The sequence below is a fragment of the Medicago truncatula genome, chromosome 1, assembly GCF_003473485.1.
Source record: "Medicago truncatula cultivar Jemalong A17 chromosome 1, MtrunA17r5.0-ANR, whole genome shotgun sequence".
NCBI classification, from domain to species: domain Eukaryota; kingdom Viridiplantae; phylum Streptophyta; class Magnoliopsida; order Fabales; family Fabaceae; genus Medicago; species Medicago truncatula.
The window spans coordinates 554,500-577,235 of record NC_053042.1 but is presented as its reverse complement, the minus strand read 5'-3'; the positions used below and the strand labels follow the sequence as shown (position 1 = coordinate 577,235).

At 30.8% G+C, this 22,736-nt stretch overlaps 1 protein-coding gene across 1 annotated transcript; it reads right to left on the bottom strand.

The window, feature by feature from the left end:
• Nucleotides 1–7,603: 7,603 nt before the first annotated feature.
• Nucleotides 7,604–12,148, bottom strand: LOC11429597 (WD repeat-containing protein 44). The gene is made up of 8 exons (XM_024775187.2): nt 11,980–12,148; nt 10,325–11,536; nt 10,109–10,199; nt 9,832–9,989; nt 9,698–9,749; nt 9,347–9,426; nt 9,141–9,234; nt 7,604–9,020 (listed from the first exon to the last, which is right to left on the bottom strand). Exons 2-8 carry the CDS (start codon nt 11,447–11,449, stop codon nt 8,491–8,493), a joined length of 2,130 nt encoding a protein of 709 aa, XP_024630955.1. The 5' UTR covers nt 11,450–11,536; nt 11,980–12,148; the 3' UTR covers nt 7,604–8,490.
• Between the last annotated feature and the right edge of the window lie 10,588 nt (nt 12,149–22,736).

The following is a 22,736-nucleotide window of genomic DNA, read 5'->3' as shown; positions in this document are numbered from 1 at the left end:
TTTTCACATTTTAAAACTTAAATGGTTGATCAATGAATAAGCAGGTTGAAGATATAATGATGAAAAATTATGTCTTTTTTTTCTCTAAAATCAGTGACAACGGTTTTTGTTGTTCTAAACTCATTTTTTAAGTAATTATAGACAACGGTTTTTATCTGTTGCGTTTTCCTGTATGCAACAAATCCGTTGTCAGATGAAAAGACAACGCCTTAGACTACAACGGAAAGAAAAGCATTGCCGAAAGGTAAAACAACGGTTTTATCAACTATGGCTACGATTTTAAGCCGTAGGTTTAGACCAAAAATGTTGTAGTGTACCTTCTAATAGCTTTCTTCGATAATTGTTGGTACAACTACTTGACTATGTTGTTCTTTAAATTAAGGGTTCTTTTACGAGTCCAAGTTGAACTTGATTTTGTTATTTTAAGGGATAATGATTTAGAATATTTATCTTATAAAATGAAAAGTCAATTTAATTGTTGTTTTACAGCATGAATTCTCCACTCATTGAGTTCTAAGATTGTGCACTTTATATACTTTGTAAGTTAACGAATAACAACATAAGATGACTCTACGAGGCAAAAATACGCTTTGCATGAATACGAGTACAATATTGGTTCCAATACGTACAAATGTAGAATTTTTAGAAAAATTAAGACATGGAAATAATGAAAACAGTAACATGAATTTTGGAGTACTCTTGCTTCAAAATAAATAAAAAAGTTATATAGGTATTTGGGGCGCTAACACAGCACTAAAATACACAACTATGAGAGCCGCAAATCTTCCATAATCTACTTCATTGACACAAATGTTACGTTAAATCTTTCTTCATGAGAAGTTGTTAAACCTAAAAGATGTTGTTGTTGCTTGAAAATGTAGTTGTGCGAGTAGGACTGAAAAATTTATATTTATCTATCCAATTTATTTAATATTTTCATGAAATTGGAAAATTTCCACTGAAAGTTAAATATCTAATGTCTTTCCATGAATGTACTCTCTCTCCCCCCTCCTTCCCTCCCTTCTCATGAGTACTTGAAGAGTCATGAGAGATTGTTTTTGCACAAATTCTTATTTAACCACCTTTTATTGATGAGTAAATGTAGTTATTATCTTATTGTTATAGTTGATTTTTTATGGTGTGTTTTATAGTTGTTTCGTTTTATGTGAAGAATTTTGTAAAACATATGAAATGTCTAAAAAACTTGTGATTCAATTGTTATTAAGGTAACTACATGAAAACAAAGACAGAGATAAGATAGGAAATATAATCGGTGTTTCATCGTATAAATGCACGCACATAACAAACATTATAAAAGAAGGCTTAAATAATTGCTACAATTAAGTATAAGACTCGAGAGATTGTCGTATTCCCTCAAATTTTATATTTAAGCGTAGAAAAATCTAAACCATCTAAAATAAAGTTGGTTAAATGCGTTTAAATAATAAAAAAATAATTATACTTCCTATTTGGTTATTATTTACATGTCTGTCTATTTATTACAAAAACAATAGAAGTACAAGTCTTTTGGCATTCTTAAGTTTGTAAAACTCTTTAACCAAGAGTCCTTGTTAATTAATTCTAAATTTAATTGAAGGGTAATTTTGGAATAATAGTGTTGAATATAATAATGTTGGATTTTTTTAATATTTGAAACCTTCAATTTTGAAACTTTTTCCTACTTCTAAAAAAACATTTGGAAGTAAAAAGAAGGTGAAGAAGGAAGAGGATCGTGAGTGACTGGCATTGTGAGGATGGTTCACCCACAGTTAGTTGCATGAAGAAGATTGTGTGTGGCTATGGAGGGTTGTGAAAATTTGGAACAAAAAGAGGCCTCTCCCAAAACTCTACATTATTTTTCTCCTATTTTTCTACAAAGCTTGCTACCTGTTTTGATTTTTTGTTCTTATTTATACTCACAAATTTGGTTAGAGTGCATGTTAGAAGATGTCAAAAGTTATGGTTAGGAGAAACAACAAATTGTATCCCTCTCTATAGGTGGTGCCAAAATTGGACGGTTTGTTGGGATTGCAGAAAAATGTAGAAATGCTTGGAGTATCTGAGTACTGTTTTTAGCAAAAATAGAAAGAAAAAAAAAAAGGAGAGATTATTAAGAGAGATTTTTCTCTTTCCCCTTCTTTTCTCTTCTTCACCAAGTTGTATCTATCACTCTTTAAATTTTAGAGAGATTATTAAGAGAGAGAAAAATAACAAAGTAAGATCAAGAGAGAAATAGACACAATTTGGTGAATGAGAGCGAATGAGGAGAAGGAAGATGTGATTTGAGATTGGATTGTTTTTAAGGTAAAACTATATAAAAATAAGGGTTAAATATGTTTTTGATCCTATAAATATACCAACTTTTCGTTTTAGTCCATATAAAATTTTCCTTCAACTTTTAGTCCCTATAAAATTTTTAATCACTACTTTTGGTCCCTATTTTGAAGTTAATATTAGTATTTTTTTAATAAAATTGTACAGAAATGTGTATAATATTGTAAAAATATTTCCCAAGAAAAATTAGAATTGTTTAACAAAACATAAATTTAATACGAATTTTTATCCATAAAAATTCATATTAAATTCATGTTTTGTTAAAAAATTCTAATTTTTTTTTTGGAGAGGTTCTTATAATATTATAAATTTTTCTGAAAAATTTCATTCAAAAATATGAATTATACATATGATTTTACTTTAAAGGAGGGACCAAAAGTGAAGATGGAAAATTTTTTAAGGACTAAAAGTTGAAGGAAATTTTTAGAGGGATTAAAACGAAAAATTGGTATATTTATAGGGACCAAAAACATATTTAACCCTAAAAACAAAGACAAAGGTAAAACTATATGAAAACAAAGGCGAGATAGAATAGGAAATATGTCCCGTGAGCATAGTTCAGTTGGTAGAACAATGCATTATTATATGCAGGGGCCGGAGTTCGAACCCCGAACACCCCACTTATTCACCTTATAAGATGAATTCTAGACAATAGGCTACCTATAAAAAAAAAAAAAAAAAAGGAAATATGATTAGTGTTTCATCCCATCAATGCATGTAACAAACATTATAAAGAAAGTTTTGATCTCTGCTGCTTAAGTATAAAACCCAAGAGAGTATCATATTCGCCCGGGTTATATATTTAAGCAACTAGAAATTCCACACCCTCTACAAATGTTGGTCAAACACATTTATATATTGATGAAATAGAACTGCAAGTCTTTTGGGCATATTAAGTTTGTAAAACTCTTTACGCTAGACAACCAAGAGGTTTTGTTATACAACCTTTGAGTTCATGACACTATATTAAAAGACATTGGAAACTGAACTTGGGAAATATCAAAGGAATTGGAAAAATCATTCTAAATTTAACCGAATGGGTAAATTTGGAATAATAGCATTAATATTAGGTAACTTTTAACATGGGAATGAAAACTTCTAATTCCCAGGATAGGTGACGGTTCCATCCGGTTTAATAAGAAATAAAAAAAAAACAATGAAATAAGTTTTCTAATCGTTTTTTGATTTTGCTAGCTTACATCCCCCAATTCCTAATGTATACCCATAATTATTTTCATAACAGAGGTTAGTTGCAACTCATTTCTTTCCACCTTCATTTCAAGAGCTGAAATCTGACGAATTATAACAAATCCAGTCTGAAGTATATTATCTTCTTCTTCTTCTTTCATTTTACATTGATCTGTTATATAACAACATATTTCATTACCAATAACACACACCCTACATTCTGATCATAATTTTCTCTCTCTAGAGGAGAAGAATAGCTCAAAGAATTGAATCATGTGACACCCTTTTGGATGAATTGAAAAGGGTTGAAGGGAATTTGAGATTGGAATAGAAAAGGTAAAAGATTTGGAATTGGAAATTGTTGAAAATTGAAAAGTGAAATTGTTGTTCTGAAATTGTTCTAAAATTGAAATTGTTCTGAAATTGGAATTGGAAAGTGAAGTTGACACTGATGAAATTCTGGCTATATTATATCGCTGATGTTGTTCCTCCTTCTTCTGATGCAGGAAAACAACCCTTTTAAATTTTAATATTTAATCAAATTATTATTATTTTAAGATGTCATTCATAATTATTATTCAATATATTAAATTTAAAACTATTACTTAATAATATCGTGTGGCAACATATGGATTAAATTCCCTAAAAAAAAATATGGATTAAATTTTATATCACACGTTATTATTTAATTATTATTTAATTAAAACAAAAAAAAAACATTATTATTTAATTAAGAATATCGTGTGGCAACATTATTATTTATTATTTAATTAAATTCCATGAATTAATTATTTATTCCAAACCAAATTGCTGCTAAGGCCATGAATTCATAAAAAAAAAAAAAAAAATACAACAAACAAATGCTAAATTATTATTTAATTAATTGGTGGGGCCAAAAATTTTCTTACACAATGACCAACAAGTTGCAACAATTACCAAGTCTTCCACCATCTCAGCCATCCAATTAAAATACAATTAAATCTATGGTTGTTTTTGCAACTTTTCCATCATGGGAAAAACTTTCCTTTCCCATACTAAACCCCACCTTAATATTAGGTTCGAACGAACGGACACTCCACTTATTTATCTTAAAAAAAAAAAAAAAAAAACCTCCCAGTCAAAATGTTAACAGAATGTCTATCGTGTATACAAACGGTAAGTGGTCCACCAAAATCACATTAAGATGTTTAATATTAGCCGTTTGATCGATTTTAAAAAATTACAACCACTAGATCACCCATTTATACTAGTGCACCATCAACACCCAATTTTTTTTATCTATGTTCATCTTCATCAACATCTTCATACATTCATAAAAAACTTAGTTTAACCCACAAAAACAATATTTAACCAACAAAACCATATTTGCTGACATAATTTAACAATAATTAGACAAATGTTAATAATTAGTTGTTCGATTAATTTTTTTCTTTACCCGAGTTTGAACTAGAACCTCCAACTCATTATCTCTTAACTTATACCTAACCCCCAATTTTACAAATATGTATCCATAAATATCTAATTTTACATTCTACCCACTTTTAACTAAAATCCCTTTTTATAAAATCAATATTATATTACATAACCAAACACACGCTATGAATGGTACTTTCTAATGGTTTGAGAACTTTCTTAACCTCAACAATGAATATTGCATAAATCCAAATGCTATATATATTACCTGGCAGGTGCTCTTGAAAAATAAACATGTGAGTGTCTTAAATCAATTTGATGACTAAAGATTCCAGAACAAAATTTGGGAGAATAAAACACAAATTATATAAGAATAAGATTACTTACATTTTAAGATTTACATACTTTTTATAAAAAAACTCGAATCTATAATTGATTTCTTAATGTGTATGACTTAGAGAAATGAGGGCATGCACCATCAATATAAATCAGTTTATATTGAAGTTCAATAAAAATCAAGTATTTGACTGTTATTTTGTTTTTTCAAAAAAAAAAAAAAAAGGTTATAATATACACTCACGTGACATATGATGACTTTTTATTGGATGGCGGTGTAAAACTATCTTCATAGTTCATGCATCTCTATTAAACTCTATGCCTTGCAAGATAATAGAACACCCAAACAAAAGTAAAGTCAAGCCTAATGCAAAATATAATCAAACCATTGATGAATAAGCAGCAAAAAGATCCCAAACTAGGTGACAGTTAACATGGTAAACTTAAAAGATTGAATCATTATTGTGAAATTAAAAATAATTATTGATTTAATAATAAACCAATACAATGGTCAAGATTTAATATGTTTCTTACCATTGCACTTATCTAATTAGACATTCATATTAAACCTTGACAATTTTATTGACACTTAACATTGGATTAGATTTCAGATCATTTTTTAAAAAAATAAAATGAACCGTAAAAGTAAATTTTAATATTTTTTTATTAATATTATATATTGCATCATTATCTTGATGGTTGATTTTTAATCTTAAATATTTCATTAATTTAATTCATATTATTACTACTTCTTATTTTGTGTTATATATTGCATTATTATATTATTGGTTGATTTCTAATATAATCGATCATTTTCATTTTGTAATGTTAATTTTTAATATATTTTTGTTATTTTTTGCATCAAATTTAGTATGTTACCTTGTATGTGTAATATTAATATTAATAAAAAAAATTACATATTGCATTTAGATATCCAAATTAAACCGTATATTTAAATCGAGTTTTATTAAAACAGTCATCCGAACCAAACTGAATCAAACGTGATTTTTATTTTAGATTGGATGACTTTTTACTTTAAAATCGATGCAAACTCCACAAACACATCTAACAATTACTAAAAACTAGTCAAATTATCTACTAGTATAAATAACTTTTGACAGCTGCAAATCAATTCATAAATATCAAACCTTTGTAGGAAGTGTGTTGAAGAAGCTTATGAGGTTGTGGGCTGTATAAAAAAAAAACTCCAACCCAAATATTTGGGATGGTCACTCAATAGACCGTTAGATTGCTCACAGGTCCCTCAACATATCGGATTGTAACTCCCGTTTTATTTATTTATTTTTTGTGTAAATTTTGATAGGATTGTAATTTCTGATCTATTTTTAAAAGAGCAAATAGTCATTTTTGTTTCTGGCTCTGCACCTCGCTGTTACATAGGTTCTTGATTCAGGATTAAATACAAACAAGTCCTGACTCTACACTTCTGTTATCACTTTACACTTCTGTTATCACTTTAGTCCCTACCGTTAAAAAAATCTGTTAAGTTATGATGTGGCACGTTGACAAGGAGTATGACGTGTCACGGGGACTAAAGTGAAAGTAAAAAATGATCACTTTGATCCACGAATCGAAAATCAATATCCTCAATTTACTGTAGATCCCTAAATGTGTATATTTACTGTCAGTTAGGTCCCTGAATCGAAAATCAATATCCTCAATTTATTGTTAGGTCCTTGACTGTGTATACTTACTGTCAGTTAGGTACATGAAATTTCACTAAGATCCTTGACAAGTTGTTAGTTTAACATGCTACTTATTGACAACACTAAAGTATCTCTGCTAAATACCAAAATATTATTATAGGTTAATTATGTTTTAGGTCTCAATAAATAGGCGTGTTTTCAACATTAGTTCCTATTTAAATTTTATTAAATTTTTGATCCCGAACGTTTTTTTCGTTAGCAAAATAAGTCCTCGCTGTTAATTTTTGCTGATGGAGCAAACGGTGAAACACACGTGGATGCCACATCTGACTTTTTTTTGTTGGGTTAAATATGTTTTTAATCATATAAAATTGAGGCATTTTAAGTTTAACCCTTACTTAATTTTAATAGTTATTTTAGTCCTTACAAAAATACTATGATGCACTCAGTATTAGTCTCTGCTCAATACAAACTAATTGCTGGTATTGTGGAGGAGTAGAGATCGAGCTATCACCCTCCTTATCACTTCACTCGTTAACTCTTCACCTCAACCAACTTTATACCCCCAAATTTGAATGGCTGTTGTGTTAATTATTTCCCCTACTTTTCCAATACATCTTTGACCATTTTATACAATTATGAATTTTACAAAGGAATACAAAATCTTAGAAAATCAAAAGGACATCAGCCTTAAAATGAGACTATATACACAGAACATTTGTTAGCAATAATATTAATGTCAGTACTGTAGCCGTAGCCATAGGCTATAACAATCAGCTACACTTGTTTGTATTTTTTTATAGAGCAATAGAAAGCCAAAACTGCACCTGTTCAATTAGGATTGACCATCCCAATCATCACCCTTCCAACCTCAGGCATTTGAGGGACCTACCATGAGATGGATAGAAAGATTAGCAGACAAAGAGATTCTAAATTGGTTAGCCCAACCAATAATTAAATCCACAAAACACCCCCCACCACCATTTTATCTCACAGTAAACTTCAGCCACTGCCTCTTGAATGAATATCTTTTCCTCTCTCTCTTTCACACAATCTCTCTTATTTTAACCAAACAAGAGTCTTACAAAAGCATATCTGATGGGGCCTTTTCCATGTACTGATATATGACTTTGCACCTCTTTTAAGGGCCAGCATATTCTTGTGTGAGGTAAAGGCAATTTAGACTCAGTGCCAAGACAAGCAACACTTAACCACTTCTTCATTTTTCAGATGGATTACATTAGAACCACGGTTGTGCAGCCACTTGTCATGAACTGATAAGTCATCTGAATCCCCTGAAATCCGAAAGTGGAAGCTCGAAAAGTTGAAAATCTGCAATTATCGAAACTGCAGTCTTTTTTAAGGTTTGACCTTTGACTGCAGCCTGCTCGGTTATCCTTTTGATGCTGTCGACGTTGAACGTTGCTTCTGAGTCTTGAAGAACATTAGCAGCCAGCAATTTTCCAAGGACAACATGCCGAAGCAAATCCATAATTGAGGAAAAGGACACTTCATAAGTCTATTATCCATTCCAGGAAAGACCACTTTCATTTCAAAGGAGTACAGGTAATCCGTAATTGTGGAATGATTTTATTCGCCCATCCCAACCGGCAGTCACAATTACTAGACCCCATGCATGACAATTGGAAGTACTCTTGCATGAAGATTTCAAGAACTTGTATGCAGATTTGTGCAGTGAAGATTTTTTACTCTTAGGGCTTGAAGTAGGAAGTTTCTCCTCAGGATAAGTTGCGGAACCTTTCGGAATAGAATTCAAATAAAAATCTTGGCTTAGAGAAAAAGAAGACGGTGGATCGAGGCATACAGCTTGAGGTGGCCTCTTATTTAGTACATCCAATTTTTTAGAATTTTCAATGTTATCAGATTTCAAACCACCCCAAGGTACTGCAACAGATGCATTTGAAAAAAACCGCTCGCAGGACTTAATCTTCTTAGCTTTTGTGGAGCGAGACTCGTTGTCACTAACATTCCACAGATATACATTTGAATCTTCACAGGCTGATAAAATGTGTTTTCCATCTGAAGTAAAAGATGCGGACATTAAGCTCCCAGCATTAAGGCCTGACAACAAAATATAGAAATCCTTAGAATTAAAACATGAAATAAACTAAAAGTTCAAATTTGATAGATAGATAGATATTATTGAACCAAAACTTATAAAGTGGGAGCGAAACAAAATACCTTTAAATTTTTCAACGACATTAAGACCTTCAATGATTCTGACTTGTGAATCATCACAGGTAACCATAACTTTGTTAAAATCTTGTGGAAGAAACTGAAAAACATATAATCAATAAATTAACTATGGAAAAAGAAGCTTCTATCTATGGAAAAGACAACAGAACTCAATTGGTGTAAAAAAGGCAGAAAAAAGAAAAAAACAATACCTGAAAGCCGGTTATTCCTCTTCCAGAAGATTTCTTTTTACCAAGTAAGCATAGTTGTGATTGCATCCGTAATTGATTATCTGATTCAACCAAAAACAAAAGCAAGCCCAACAAGTTATTATCCCTCTCTTCACAAAACAATTTTGAAGCACTTGCTAAACTGGTGTATTAAGCACAGACACCAGACACGATACTTAGGTTGAAACTGACATGTTGACACCGATTATAGTTTGAGAAAATTGAATTTTTATATGTTGCATGTCATGTCCGACACGCATCCAATATGAAGTACCAGTGCTGCATATGCAGATAAAGGAAAATACGAATATATATTTGTTATAAAGAAGATACCTGATACATTGTAAAACCGACAATTGCCTGTCATGGAGCCAATAATCCCTACCTGTATAAGGTAAACAAATTCACATGAAATTAACTCCCATAGAATCTTCATTTCTTCCGAAGGAAATGCAAAAAAATTATACCTGTCCATCAGGCCGATAGCACACTGCGGTGACAATTTCCTTGACATCAGTCCAATCAACAACATGACAATCAGGAATTCCCCATATGCGCACTTTTCCATCTATTGATCCGCTAATGAAATAATCATCATCCACAGGATTGAATTGTATGCATGTCACTGTCAAACATTAACATATGAAGATACAATTAGTGAAGAAACTCAAAGTGATACCAAATCAAGAAGTTAAAGCTAAAAACTAGAATACATAGCAAGAACAGAAAGGCGTTGAGGCATACCATAGTTACTGTGCGAGAAAACTTTCAAGCAGCAGTCATGTCCCACTTGCCATAGACGAACAGTTTTATCAACCGACGAAGACAGCAAATACTGCATCAAAAAAGAAAAAATAGAAAACCAAATCAATTTCCAATTTTTCATAGAATTTTGAAAAAGAAAAATACAATAATGTATTATTAGCTCAGAAAATAACTGAAATTATGACATTGACTCACATTATTCTTTGACCAAGAGAGATCCAAAATTTCACCTCCATGACCATGAAACTCATGAAGTGGTTTCTCCATCAACCGGAAGACCTTAGGAGGAAAAATGATGCAAGCTGAATCTGATGTCTTTTTCAGGGTCTTCACATTTGTAATTTTATCCTTATCCATAAACAAGGGTGTCAATTCCGAGAGATCATTCACTGTAAAGTAAATACAGGATGTATCAACTTCTGGAATGTCAATTTCATTATGCCTCTCATCCTCAACAACTTGCCACAATCGCACAATTCCATCTTCGCCGGCACTAGCAAGATACTGGCCGTCAGGACTAAATTTCATGGTAAAAATTGGACCTTCGTGTGCTTGAATATCTTGTCCCATATAAAGAGCTGAAAGTTCCTTCCTTTGTTTCTTGCATTGACGAACCTTAACTCGCTGAATCCTACAATCCGAAAATGAAACACCGTCTTCGTGTTTCCTGTTATCAGATTCTCCTTGTTGTACATCCATCATGCATGTCATTGAACGCAATTTTCTTAACCAACTCTTTTTAACCCTCTTTGTCCACGGCTCAAACACACCGGTCTCCTCAAACTCCTCACCAAACTCATGTTGGTAACTGGTAGAAGATACCTCAGCGGCGTTCACAGATTCATCCGAAACCACTAACTGATCCAAACCTACTTCCCCTCCATCATTCCTATCTTGGCATGCCGAATTCTCCACCAAAGCACCAAATTCTGAAGAATTCATGGAAGACAAACAAGACATCGATAACCGACTTGAAAAGAAATCCTCCATAAAACCATTACTTTTGGTCACACTACTGCCACCATCTTTCATTCTATTTATCTCATCTTCTCTTTCATAACTACTTCCATCTACCGAATTCTCAAGGTTTTTCTGATCCAAACTCAATTCCATCCACTTTATAAACTTACTCCTACGCTCTCTAACACTACCCGGACTCCTGGTCCACCATTCATATCCAAAATCTCTCAGCAAACCGTCCCCCAAAGGAGGACCAGAATCAACTTCATGGTTGTCAGCAACACCATTTGCATCTGAGATTGACACAATATCATCTTGAGCATCAAAAAATTGAAATTCTTCTTCGCTGAACCTAGCCATTGTGCTTCTTATTCAACCCATTAAATCACCTGAATATTTTTTTCAAGCTGGTGGGAATGTAGCAAAATCCTTATCTACACCCCCAAACTATATATACACACACAAACAAAAAAAACACAGATATCAATATTTGCAAACATGAACATGAATTTTTTATTCAAAATGATAAAAATAAGAATAAAACAGAAACCAAGAGATCCAACAGAGATCCCAATCAAAACCCATTGAACCAAGTCATACAAAGAACAATGATTCCCAATTTTTTATCACAAAAATCATTAGTAAAAAACAATAAAATATATATAAATTTTGAAAAAATTGAAAATTGAACCCATGTTTTGTAACACGAAAAGGATCAAAATTTTCACAACCCATCAAGATATTTTTAAGGAAAAATCAAAAGGGTCATGTTAGAAGTAAGAAATTAATAAGAAAAAAGGAAAATTGTACTTGGTTGGAAAGAAGAAGAAAGAAAAAAAAAACATTTTTAAGGTTTATTGAACAGGGAAAAAAAAACATGGGGTGCTTACATAGATGTTGTAATTTGGTTTGTTTAATGTGAAGAAGATTGTGTCTTGAAAGTGAGGAAGACGCAGATCGAAGCAGCAACCATGAAAGATTGGAACATTCTCTCTCTCTTCCTCTCTCTGTGTGTGTTTGTGTTTCTCTCTCTCTCAAACACAGAGAAGAAACACAATGGAAGAGGAAAAACCAAAATATTTATATAATGTAACAAAATTATAATGTTTTTTTTTCGTTCATAAAAAAACGATAGTAAATTAACAACGTTAATCAAACTGTTCGATTGAGTACACGTGTATTACAGTTTTATTTTATGAAGAAAAAAAAAATTGTATGTAAGTGCATGATGTTTAATCTAATGTAGAGAAAAATTTTAAATGTCATTAGAAAAAATTGATCCATTGATAGACACATTGCAAAAACTTTCAAACTTTTCACTTATTTATTTAAAAAGTTAATTTCTAACAACAAATATTCAAATAGCATTTATTAAGAGAATTAAATTTAATTCAATAGCAATAATGAAGATTTTCGATTCAAAACTTGTCATTTTGTTACAAGATGAAGTCCTAGAAATTATTGTCTTTTGAAAAGTGTTATGAACAATTCATTTTTAATATTTTACTTAACGTACCTCCGTAATTGAATGAAATCTATATTAAACGAGTCATTTTATAAGGTATTTCTTTTATTCTATTCTTTTAGGTGACTTATCTTACTTTTTAAAGGCAAATATATTTAATTATTTGATAAATAATAATAAAGTATTTGATTGAACTCCAAAGTTTAATAATGGTAGGTTTTTAATCCAAGAGATCTCGGATATAAGTCTACTAATATTTTTAAAGGGAAATAAGGTTTTCTATAGGTTGAACTGAGATAATATCCCTTTACCTTAAATTTTTGTTAGAAAGAATAATAAAGTGTTTGATTGAGTTGTTTGTCTAAAAGAAAAGGAAAGAAAATTAATCATGTGTTGTTTCTCTAATATACATTAATTAAAGTTATTTTATTTAATTTTTCGGTCAAATACTTTACGTGATTTTGCTCTTTATAAAAGTGGTAAAGTAAATAGGTAGACATAATTTAAATTTAATTTATCATTCAAACAAAAAAAAGTGTAAAGAAACTTCTTTTTTTTTTTCTTTCTAATACAAGTGTAAAGAAAATTTCCTTCAAAAAAAAATGTAAAGATTTGTTTTTTTAGGGAATGTAAAGAAAGTTGAAAAAGCAAACATGCGCATTGAAATTGGTGAACGGATGGAGACATCCTCTCCATTAAAAATTTTCTCAAATTTTCTCCATTTTCAATTTCCACTATTAAAAATACAACAACCACTTTTCATTATAATTTAATTCTCACTTTCTCTCTCATGATTGATGGTTGAGATTCCACATGAGAAAACTTTAGAGAATTTTCAATGGAGAGAATCTCAATCCGTTCATTTTATTGCATTAATTAATTAATCATAATTACAAGAGTTCACTATTTTTTTAAAAAAAATTCAATTGTTGTTTTTAATTTTATAGAAAAAACATGTTTTAAATTCTCATAATATTTTTTTAGCACTTTTAGTCTTAGTTGATAAGTCAATTTATATGTACTTTTTAGCTCTTGTCGAAGAACAAAAGATTTGACCGATGTAGATGCAATTCAGCTTCAACGGTGGTTCATGGTTCGGGTTCAGAAACATTTTTCAATATATTTTGTTGGTTCAACTGTTGAGAACATTTGAAAGTTTTTGGAATTGATCTTTTGAAGATTAGGAATTTCTCTATCTGGGTTGGGACACTTGGATATGTATTCTTTACGACAAGATTACTTTCTTGATGTACATTGTGGTGTTTTGGGGGTTTATACTCTCATTTACAAAGTTTTGAGTTCACCTCCTGGTCCATCTTTATCTAGCTCTTTCACAAATTCACCCAAACTCTTGATGGAGTTTCATCCTCGGCTACAATCCATTGTGCCACTATCTGAGTGATTATATTTATGTTCAATTGTTCTGTTATCTATTTCATCCTTAAACCAATAGAGCTTCTAGAAAAGGGTGGGTCTACTTATCCTAACGCAATTTCAAGATCTTTGAGCCCTTCACGTAGTCATTGAACAATTTTAAAGGCAAGTTTTATCATATCAGTTTGATTTTTTTTCTAGAGCTAATAAGGCGTTGTATTCTTCCAAGAAAAGAATGACGAAACCAAAAAGGTGATAATTTGGGTAAACGGTTTTCATGTTCAAGCGTTGTTTAAGAGTAGTGATACATAGACCACCTTAGGTGGCATGTACCACTTATACACCCATACACAATTGTGACATGTGTCCATGTGGTCCCCACATACACAAGAAACTCACATTCACACACTCTCACATGGAAGTGGTACATAGTGTGTATGGAGAAAAGGGTGTTCATGAAACATTATCCTTGTTTAACATGATTCCTTTTTGTTGATCTGGGGGTCATTGGGAGAGGTCGCATGACAAAAATGTTTTCCAATTGGCTGATATGGACCTTGATATTATGTCAAAGATAAAGGCATGCGTAATGTCGTATGGACAGAATGTCTTCCCAAACATAGAGGTAAAGGAGGTGACGACTATCTGTTACAAAGAATTGAAGTTCCTTTCGAATAAGAGTGGTGTTGATGAAGAAAGACATCTTCTTGCTAATATAACCAACATTATCTTATTAACATAGGTTCTTCACACACACACACACACACTCTTCATTGAGACATCTCTATTAGTTAGAGTTCAGATTTGTGAAGTGATGGATAGATTGGAACTACATATGCTGAAAAGAAATAAAAAGATTGATTCATTTGCGAAGGTATTGAAGAACAATGCTTCCCAGCAAAAGGCGTTGAAGGAAAAGCTGGAGGAGTTGGAAAAAGCAGTTAAGCACGTGGAGTTAGAATTGACCTTGAAATAAGATTTCTGGCTTACGTGAGGTAAGAAGTTATATACTCTTATTGTTGCCTTGAAGAAAGCAGATGAGGCTTGTGGTGCCAAATTAGAAGAACTTCAGGTACAACATGAGGCTAAGTTGAAGGAAATGTTTGAGACGGATACAAAAATTTAAGAGAAGATGGAGGCGCTTGTGTGTTTAATGTTTAGTGTTGCCTTAAAAAAAATTGACCTTGAAATAAGATTTTTGTTTTATGGATTTTCTTTATAAAAAAAATTAAAAATGATGAGATGAGGAAGATGAAGACTTGGGTTTATGGATGAAGGTGGGTTGAATATCTGAGTTTAGGGATGAAGATGATGGATTGTACTTGCCACATCATAAATAAACGAACACCTACACATTTTTGTATTAGAAGTTTGTTAGAAGGGTAACAGTGCAAATGATTGAAGAGTTAAAGGATGAACACAAAACTAAAATAACTTAAATGGCCTATGTATTACAAACCCTAAACTTAAAGAATTTGTGGTGTAATTTACCCTTTATGTATTGTACTACATATAAATATTCTTTGTAGATAAATTAGTACCATATTATCTATATTTCCATGAATATCTTTTAAAGTATTTTGTAGAATATATATATAGTAAGAAAGAATTGTTCGTATTTAACGATGACACGTTAACAAAAGTATAACAAGCGGCACAAAGTATTTAAGGATACTATAGTCGATAGTTTTAACATATATTATAATATAATATAATATAATAGATAATTGAGGTTATCAACAGTATGAGAATCAGATTATAAAAATATGTTACATGGATTAATGTTAATGCGATTCATTTTTATTTACTAACAATGCATTTTTTTATTAACATATAATCAAACCACATTTTGATGTCATTTTATAATATGATCATTATTAAAATATCTTCACAATTATATACATTGTGAGAAGTGATTACATGTATGTATAATTTTGTTTTTTTGTAAAAATATGTGGGAAATAGTTTTGCACTGACATTGCATACAGATAAAGTATAATATTATAAAACATTTGATTATATATTAAACTATTAGGGTGTGTTTGGATTGAGGGTTTAGGACGGGAAGGGAAGGAAGAGTTCACTTTTAATTTTTAAATTACAAACAACGTAAAATGTTTTTTTTAAAATAAATTAAGTTTGTTTGAAGTATTATATAATCATTTATCATATTGTTAATTCAATTTCTAAAAATTATTTTATATGTCCGTAATTTAAAAAAGAAAAGTAATCCTCCCCTCCTAAATCCATCATCCAAACACATCCTTAGTAATATATAATTTGAATAGTTATTATTTGACGATATATAACTTGACTCATCCTCTATTGTATATTATTTAGATATTTCAAAAGTTTTAAACGTAGTGTGTCCCATATTTTTAATTGAAAAATATGGAAAAATATTTTAGCAGACAATTATTAATTTTATTTATTTGTGATAATATTTGACTTGGTCTAGAGCTCTTTACCTTATTATTGACTTGGTCCAACACCACTAAGTCTTATTTTGTCATGTCATAGTTTATCCTATAATTATGCTCCTCATTCTAAAGAACATTCATCACTCACACATCTTATAGAAAAAATGCACACAAAACAACAAATACTCTTCTTCCTCCTTTTTTGTTTGTTTCTTTTTGGATTTCATATTCTAGATACAAAAAAAAAAAAAAAAAATCTTGTGAGTTATGAGTTCTCAATTTGTAGCAGGGTTTGCATGTTGCACTTTGAAGAATCAACATATTATACGGAAAATATTTGAAGACAATGCGATCAAGTCGGTTCAAACTATTTCAATGTTTATTTATTTTGCATGTCTTCATGGTACACACACAAAGAGAGATAAGATTACACTGTAATTTTATAAAAAGATATGGTATATGATTGATCTAGGTGTATATTGAATAATGAGATGATTCCATCAAAAAGTTTGCATTTTGTGAGGCTTTATTAACTTATAATATACTTATAGTTGTTATACAAATGTACATGTGTAGTTTTCTTATGTTGATTCGAAGAAGAAAGATGCATTGCAATATGAAGTTAATTGAGATAAATCTAAATTTTTATAAAGGCTTAATTAAACTCAAACACTTATGATTAATTTTACCTTAACTGATATTCATTATTTGCTTGAAGTCAATTACTTCATCATGAGCAAGGAAAAAGGTACTCAAAACTCAAAAGCTACCAATAATGTTGCAATAAATAGCAACAAAGCATCCACTATGTTGATAATTGTTAATGAAGTTAACAATCTTGTTAATGCTAACAATAACATTGAGTATGCTAGTTAGGTTATTTAGCCTGAAATTCATGGAAATTTGGTTCATAATATGATGTTTTGAACTCAACCACAACATAAGGATGATTTCAATCCAGAAATAGAAACCCTCTATGATAAAAAAAAAATAAAAAAATTGATAAGAATCATGATGATGATTCAGACTCAGTTGACACTTAATTCCGTGATGAACATTAAGAGGAAGTAATGACATATTCACTTCCTTTGGAAAATCATGTATATAAGTTCTAGTTCATGAGGCTTTGGTAGTTCTATTATGGTGGCAGACTCTAACTTGTCAAACTTTAGTGCAAATTTTATTTGCGATATGCAAGTTTTAGCACTTGTCGCTACTTTGACTCAACAAGCTATGTAATTTTTGAGTGAATTCTACGCCAACATGACTCAGAATGAAGAGTTTGTTGATTTAGATGGAAATGCAAATCGACAATTTCAATTGGTGGTACCAAGACAAAAGAAGAACAAGTTAAAGTTGTAGGGAGACTGAGACTAACAAAGGGTTCGTGATAAGTGCTTCTAAACGTTTGTCTTACTAACTTTTGAAATTTAATAGAATAAATGTTGCCTCCTTGTGTTGTGTGATACAAGACTGTAAAACCACGCAGTATCATCAAGCTTGCTATTTTTTTTTTGATAAATACCGTCTTTTTCGATCACTATTTTATCTCGTTTGGATCAATGATTCTCAAAGTTTCTCTAATTCGATGTATAACGATTAAAACCCTTCCGAAATCATTTCGAATAAGTAGCCAAATTGCGAGGTCAAATCGGGTCGTTTACACGTCAACATCGACCCGTTTCATAGAGATTCAGGTAAAAAAGAAAACCGGTTAAGTTTTCCAGAAAAAAGAGAAACTTGGAGATCTTGATACTGCAAAAATCATATGGTACGTGCACATGTTTTTTGTTGTTGTTGGGATAATGTCGTGGTTAGTACTACTCTTGTTGATGGGTATGGTAAAATGAGTGTTGTTATTAATACTTCTCTTGAAGCTTCATCTTCCACGATTCGCTTCTCCGTAAGAACATAAACAAAATCTCCAAACACGAAATCCCTCAACATTGATGAAACCCGGTAAAGAAAAAAATCTCACTAAGAACAATAACAACACACAAGTGATTAAATAAGTTCGGAGGAGATTGAATTGGGTTCTCATTTGGCTATTGCGAAGAATAAGGAAGAGATTGATGACGTTGATGAGGAGAAGACGACCGAGATGAATGTTGAACTTTTGAGAAAGGGGTGGTGGATGACGAGGGAAAAGGGAGGAGAAGAGGAAGATAAAAGATTTAAGGGGTATTTTCATAATTTGGTGTTAGTTTGAAAGTCTCTGGGATATTTTGGTCTGTTCACACTATCTTTTGCTGAGTCAGCGAACCACTTAACCAATCAGCAATGCCACATCACCTAATTAGTGACATGTCTGTCATTAAATAGCTTCATAGAACAAATGTCAAGTGATTAATATTTGCATGTTAGATTTAAAACGATTAACAAATTTAGGAACCAAAACTCAAGTAATCCCTATTTACAAACAGACTAAATATATAAATAAGCTTTACTTTATTAATCAAGGTGAAAATTACATCTCTTCATTCCCAATGAAAGAACAGCATCTATATCCATAAGATGGATTTTTTCTTTTTCATTTTAGCCAATAATAAGTTCATGAATATCTCTTGTTTAGTGATAAGTGCTTGACGCTATAATTTTAAAAGAGACATGAAATTCAAATTTATGCAAAAATAACTAAAAAATGTTCATCAATGTCACATTAACTAATATTTTTTTTCCTATTTGTGATTAAAAAAAATCTCAATAGCAATGTGGCATACAATCTATAAAACCGAGTGATTTTTGTTTCAAAAATGCTAAATCGAACAATGAGATCAATTAATCAGATTAGATTATTTATAAACTTTTCTCTCAAAAAAAAAAATTATTTATAAACTTTCTTTACTATGCATCATCGAACTAATCATCAGGTAGTTGTTGAAATACATTATCAATCAAGTCTTGTATGTTAATCTATATGCCTAATAACAACATGATTAGAACTAATGATTTGATTTGCTATGGCCAAGTTAAATAATTAATATTTGTTTTTATTCACTCGGACATTTTCTTTATTTTTGTCTTTCATCATATGTATATCTTCATGCATTATCAATTCTTCTATCAGTGTCACGATTAGAACATATCTAATTTTTTTTTTCACCAAACTAATCTCTATCATGAAATATGTGTGATATACAAGGTGATTTTTTTTTTTTTTCCATACACAAGAGTAAAAAATTAAACATATTGTCGTTTAAAGGTAACTGATCTTTTTTGTGAAACCTATTAAACATATAAAGTATGCATTAGTTAAAGTTCAAACACTTGACAACTTGATTATGGAGTTCAACCCTTACCATTTGAATTAGTCTATTGTTAGGTTAGACACATCTAAATTAATATATAATAATGAATAAAAACCGAGTTAGAAAAAAATATATTACAAAATTGGACTTTTTATAGGAGAAATAAATGACTGGAGTTGGAAAAAAAAAAACATAACAAAAGAGTTATAAATCCGATTAAGCTTATTGGGTTCTGAGAAAAATTTAAAGAACTCTTGTGCAAATTTGCTAATTGTTTGGAAGGTTTCCAATATCATCCAAATTAACTAGTTAACTTTTTTAATGACAAATTATCAAAGCTGTCCTAAACATTTTGACGACCTTATTTTAATTTTTTTTTTTTAAGAAGTTAAATTAGTCCATTCAAATTGGCAGATAATCGAACCTGAGACTTTAAGGAGGAGCACACCCCCAAATCTCAAGTCAATATCAGTAGGTCAATCCAAGTGGGTTGACCTTATTTTAATCTTAAAATCGAGCCTCTAATAAAAAGGAACATTTTGTTGAGCCCTAAAAATTATTTAAAAATATTATACCTTCTATCAAATGAAACATCAAAAACTCAAAATTTTGAGACCTTGTGTTATAGGTCTCTTTACACTCCCTAATAACCCGCCCAGCAAATTACATGTATTATAATATGAGGCACCAAAAACAACCTAAACCAAAGGTAACAAATAGGACAATCCAACCAACAAAGTAAGCCACAACCCAAAATAATTAGTATTGTCACTTAATTTTTTATGATTGTTTTAACTTCTATAAAGAAGATGAATTGACGAACACAACAGGAGCATGTTAACAAAGATTGGGCAAGTATCTTTCTTTGAGGATCTCCACATCTTCAATACATACATGTTGGCATTTCCAAAAAGTGATTAAAGGACGTTTATTCTCTAATGCTTAATTTTCCTTGTTTTCGAAAGTAAGTGAGAGGCAAAAAATTGCAAAGGAAAGACAAAAGTAGGTAGGAAGTGATAATTTTCTTTGAGCCTTGAGAAAAAATGATACATATGATATGTAACAGCAAAAATAATCACAATCACAGTAAAAAAAAATCATAACAAATTTAAAATTTAATATAAAAAGAAATAATCATAAAATATACCCTCATCCCTTCCGGAACATCCGATAAAATTGGAACGATACAAAAAATCATAAAATATACTCCCATGATCGATATTCTTAAATAAAATGTAATCATTGGGATAGACAATTTTTTCCCCATAGCTTAAGTCAGTAGAGCATGACACTTTGTTTGGCTTCATGTGCTTGACAATGAAACATTTTTTTTCCCAAGGCAACAAGTTATCATTCAGAAACATATTGTGTGTCAAATCACATACTAACTATGTGTGTTTGTATTACTTTTCAACCTCTCAAACATATTTGGATGATCATGAACATCTGCACCATTTCTAACCTCTTCAACATGGTCGTCCCCACACATAAATGTATCTACGTCAATTGGTATATTTCTCATAGTAGCCCCCAAATAGTATATATTCAGCATATGTCAACCATGATGTCTCACCATGTTTTGACAAACATGTATAACTTCCACCACTCCCATTGCATAGTAAATGTTCATCTAGTTTAGCTTAGCAAAACGTACTAGCCTTGCATTTGGGGCACTCTAATTAAACAAGTTTACAGTTTATCATCACGTCATCTTATTAAATAATACTCCCTCTTCCGATCCTATTTATAAGAAAATTTTAACTTTTTAGATTCATTGAGTAATTGATGTATCTTATCTAGAATATAGATCAAATACATCATTTATACAATAAATCAAAAAAGTCAAATGTTTATTATAAATAGGACCGGAGGGAGTAATACTAATTTTTTATTAAACTCGATATCTAATCCAATGATCGACTAATCAAAGGATTGCATTTTAGTGACATAATATCACAAGACATTGACCAATCCAATTGCGACATGTGACAATGTAAAATTTTTAAACATAAAAGGTTGTGCGTATGTCATATATATATATAAAGAGAGAGAGTTTAATTATTATAGCTTTATAAACTAGGTTGGTCCAGAACCTAATTTTGATCGTCGGGGCGCATCAAGTAGAATTGAATAAAAGAAAAAACAGATTTCCTTATTTTTCATGTAAGTCTTCATAAATTTCCACCTTAACTTCAAATCAGGGGTGATGCCCATTTATCCATCCATCACTTAGTTGGCTGACCTTGCATCCAACTACACTTTGTTGTCTCACAAGATTTCACATTTATCTCTTAAAACCTTAGAACGTCTTTCGCCATTTTGAAGGATTTTCGTCCAACTGCCTCTGGCTTTTTAGGTAGTTTCACTAGAATTTGTGTCATTCTGAAGACCCAATTTGCCTCAAATTACCCTTGTTCTTTTGGGTAATACTCTAATCCCACAAGTCATTACATACCTTCTTCAACCTTCGGAGTGCGCTTCTCCGTCATTTTGAAGAATTTATTTCTCTCATTTAAAGCATAATACACAAGGTCTCCATAGTTGTACCTTTTCAGTGCCACAACTGAAAAAATTAAAAAATAAATAAATAAATAAAGATTTCATGATCTTCATGTCAATCTTCACAAAAAATGTAAAACATTACACATATGAGTCACCTCCCTTATATGTTCAATATTTTATTCATTTATAAACGATTTGAAACTTAATCTTTCACAATTTTTTTTATTGGTTAATCACTTACACTTATAAAACATTTTAAAGAAAGATCTTTTAAGTTTACCTCATAATATATATAGATTAGGTCACCATTGATACTACCAAACCCAAAGAGAAAGAAACAAATGGGAGGCAAAAGCAAACACAGCTTAACTTTGATTTTGATGCACATGTATTTTGTACATTTATGTTTGAAGAAACATTTATTTTTTTGGGTCTTTTCAACCTTCTGAATGGTTGCCGATTACAATTTTCTTCTTGTTTGTCTGTTATAAATAAAAGAGTTGAGATTAAACTTCATAGACTTCCATAAACTAATGTTTTTCTTTATTATAAAAATATGAAATTATTTATCTACATGCATGTTTGTGATCTAATTTTAAGCTTTAGTTTCGTTGGATTTAGAAAGTATCATTTAGCAA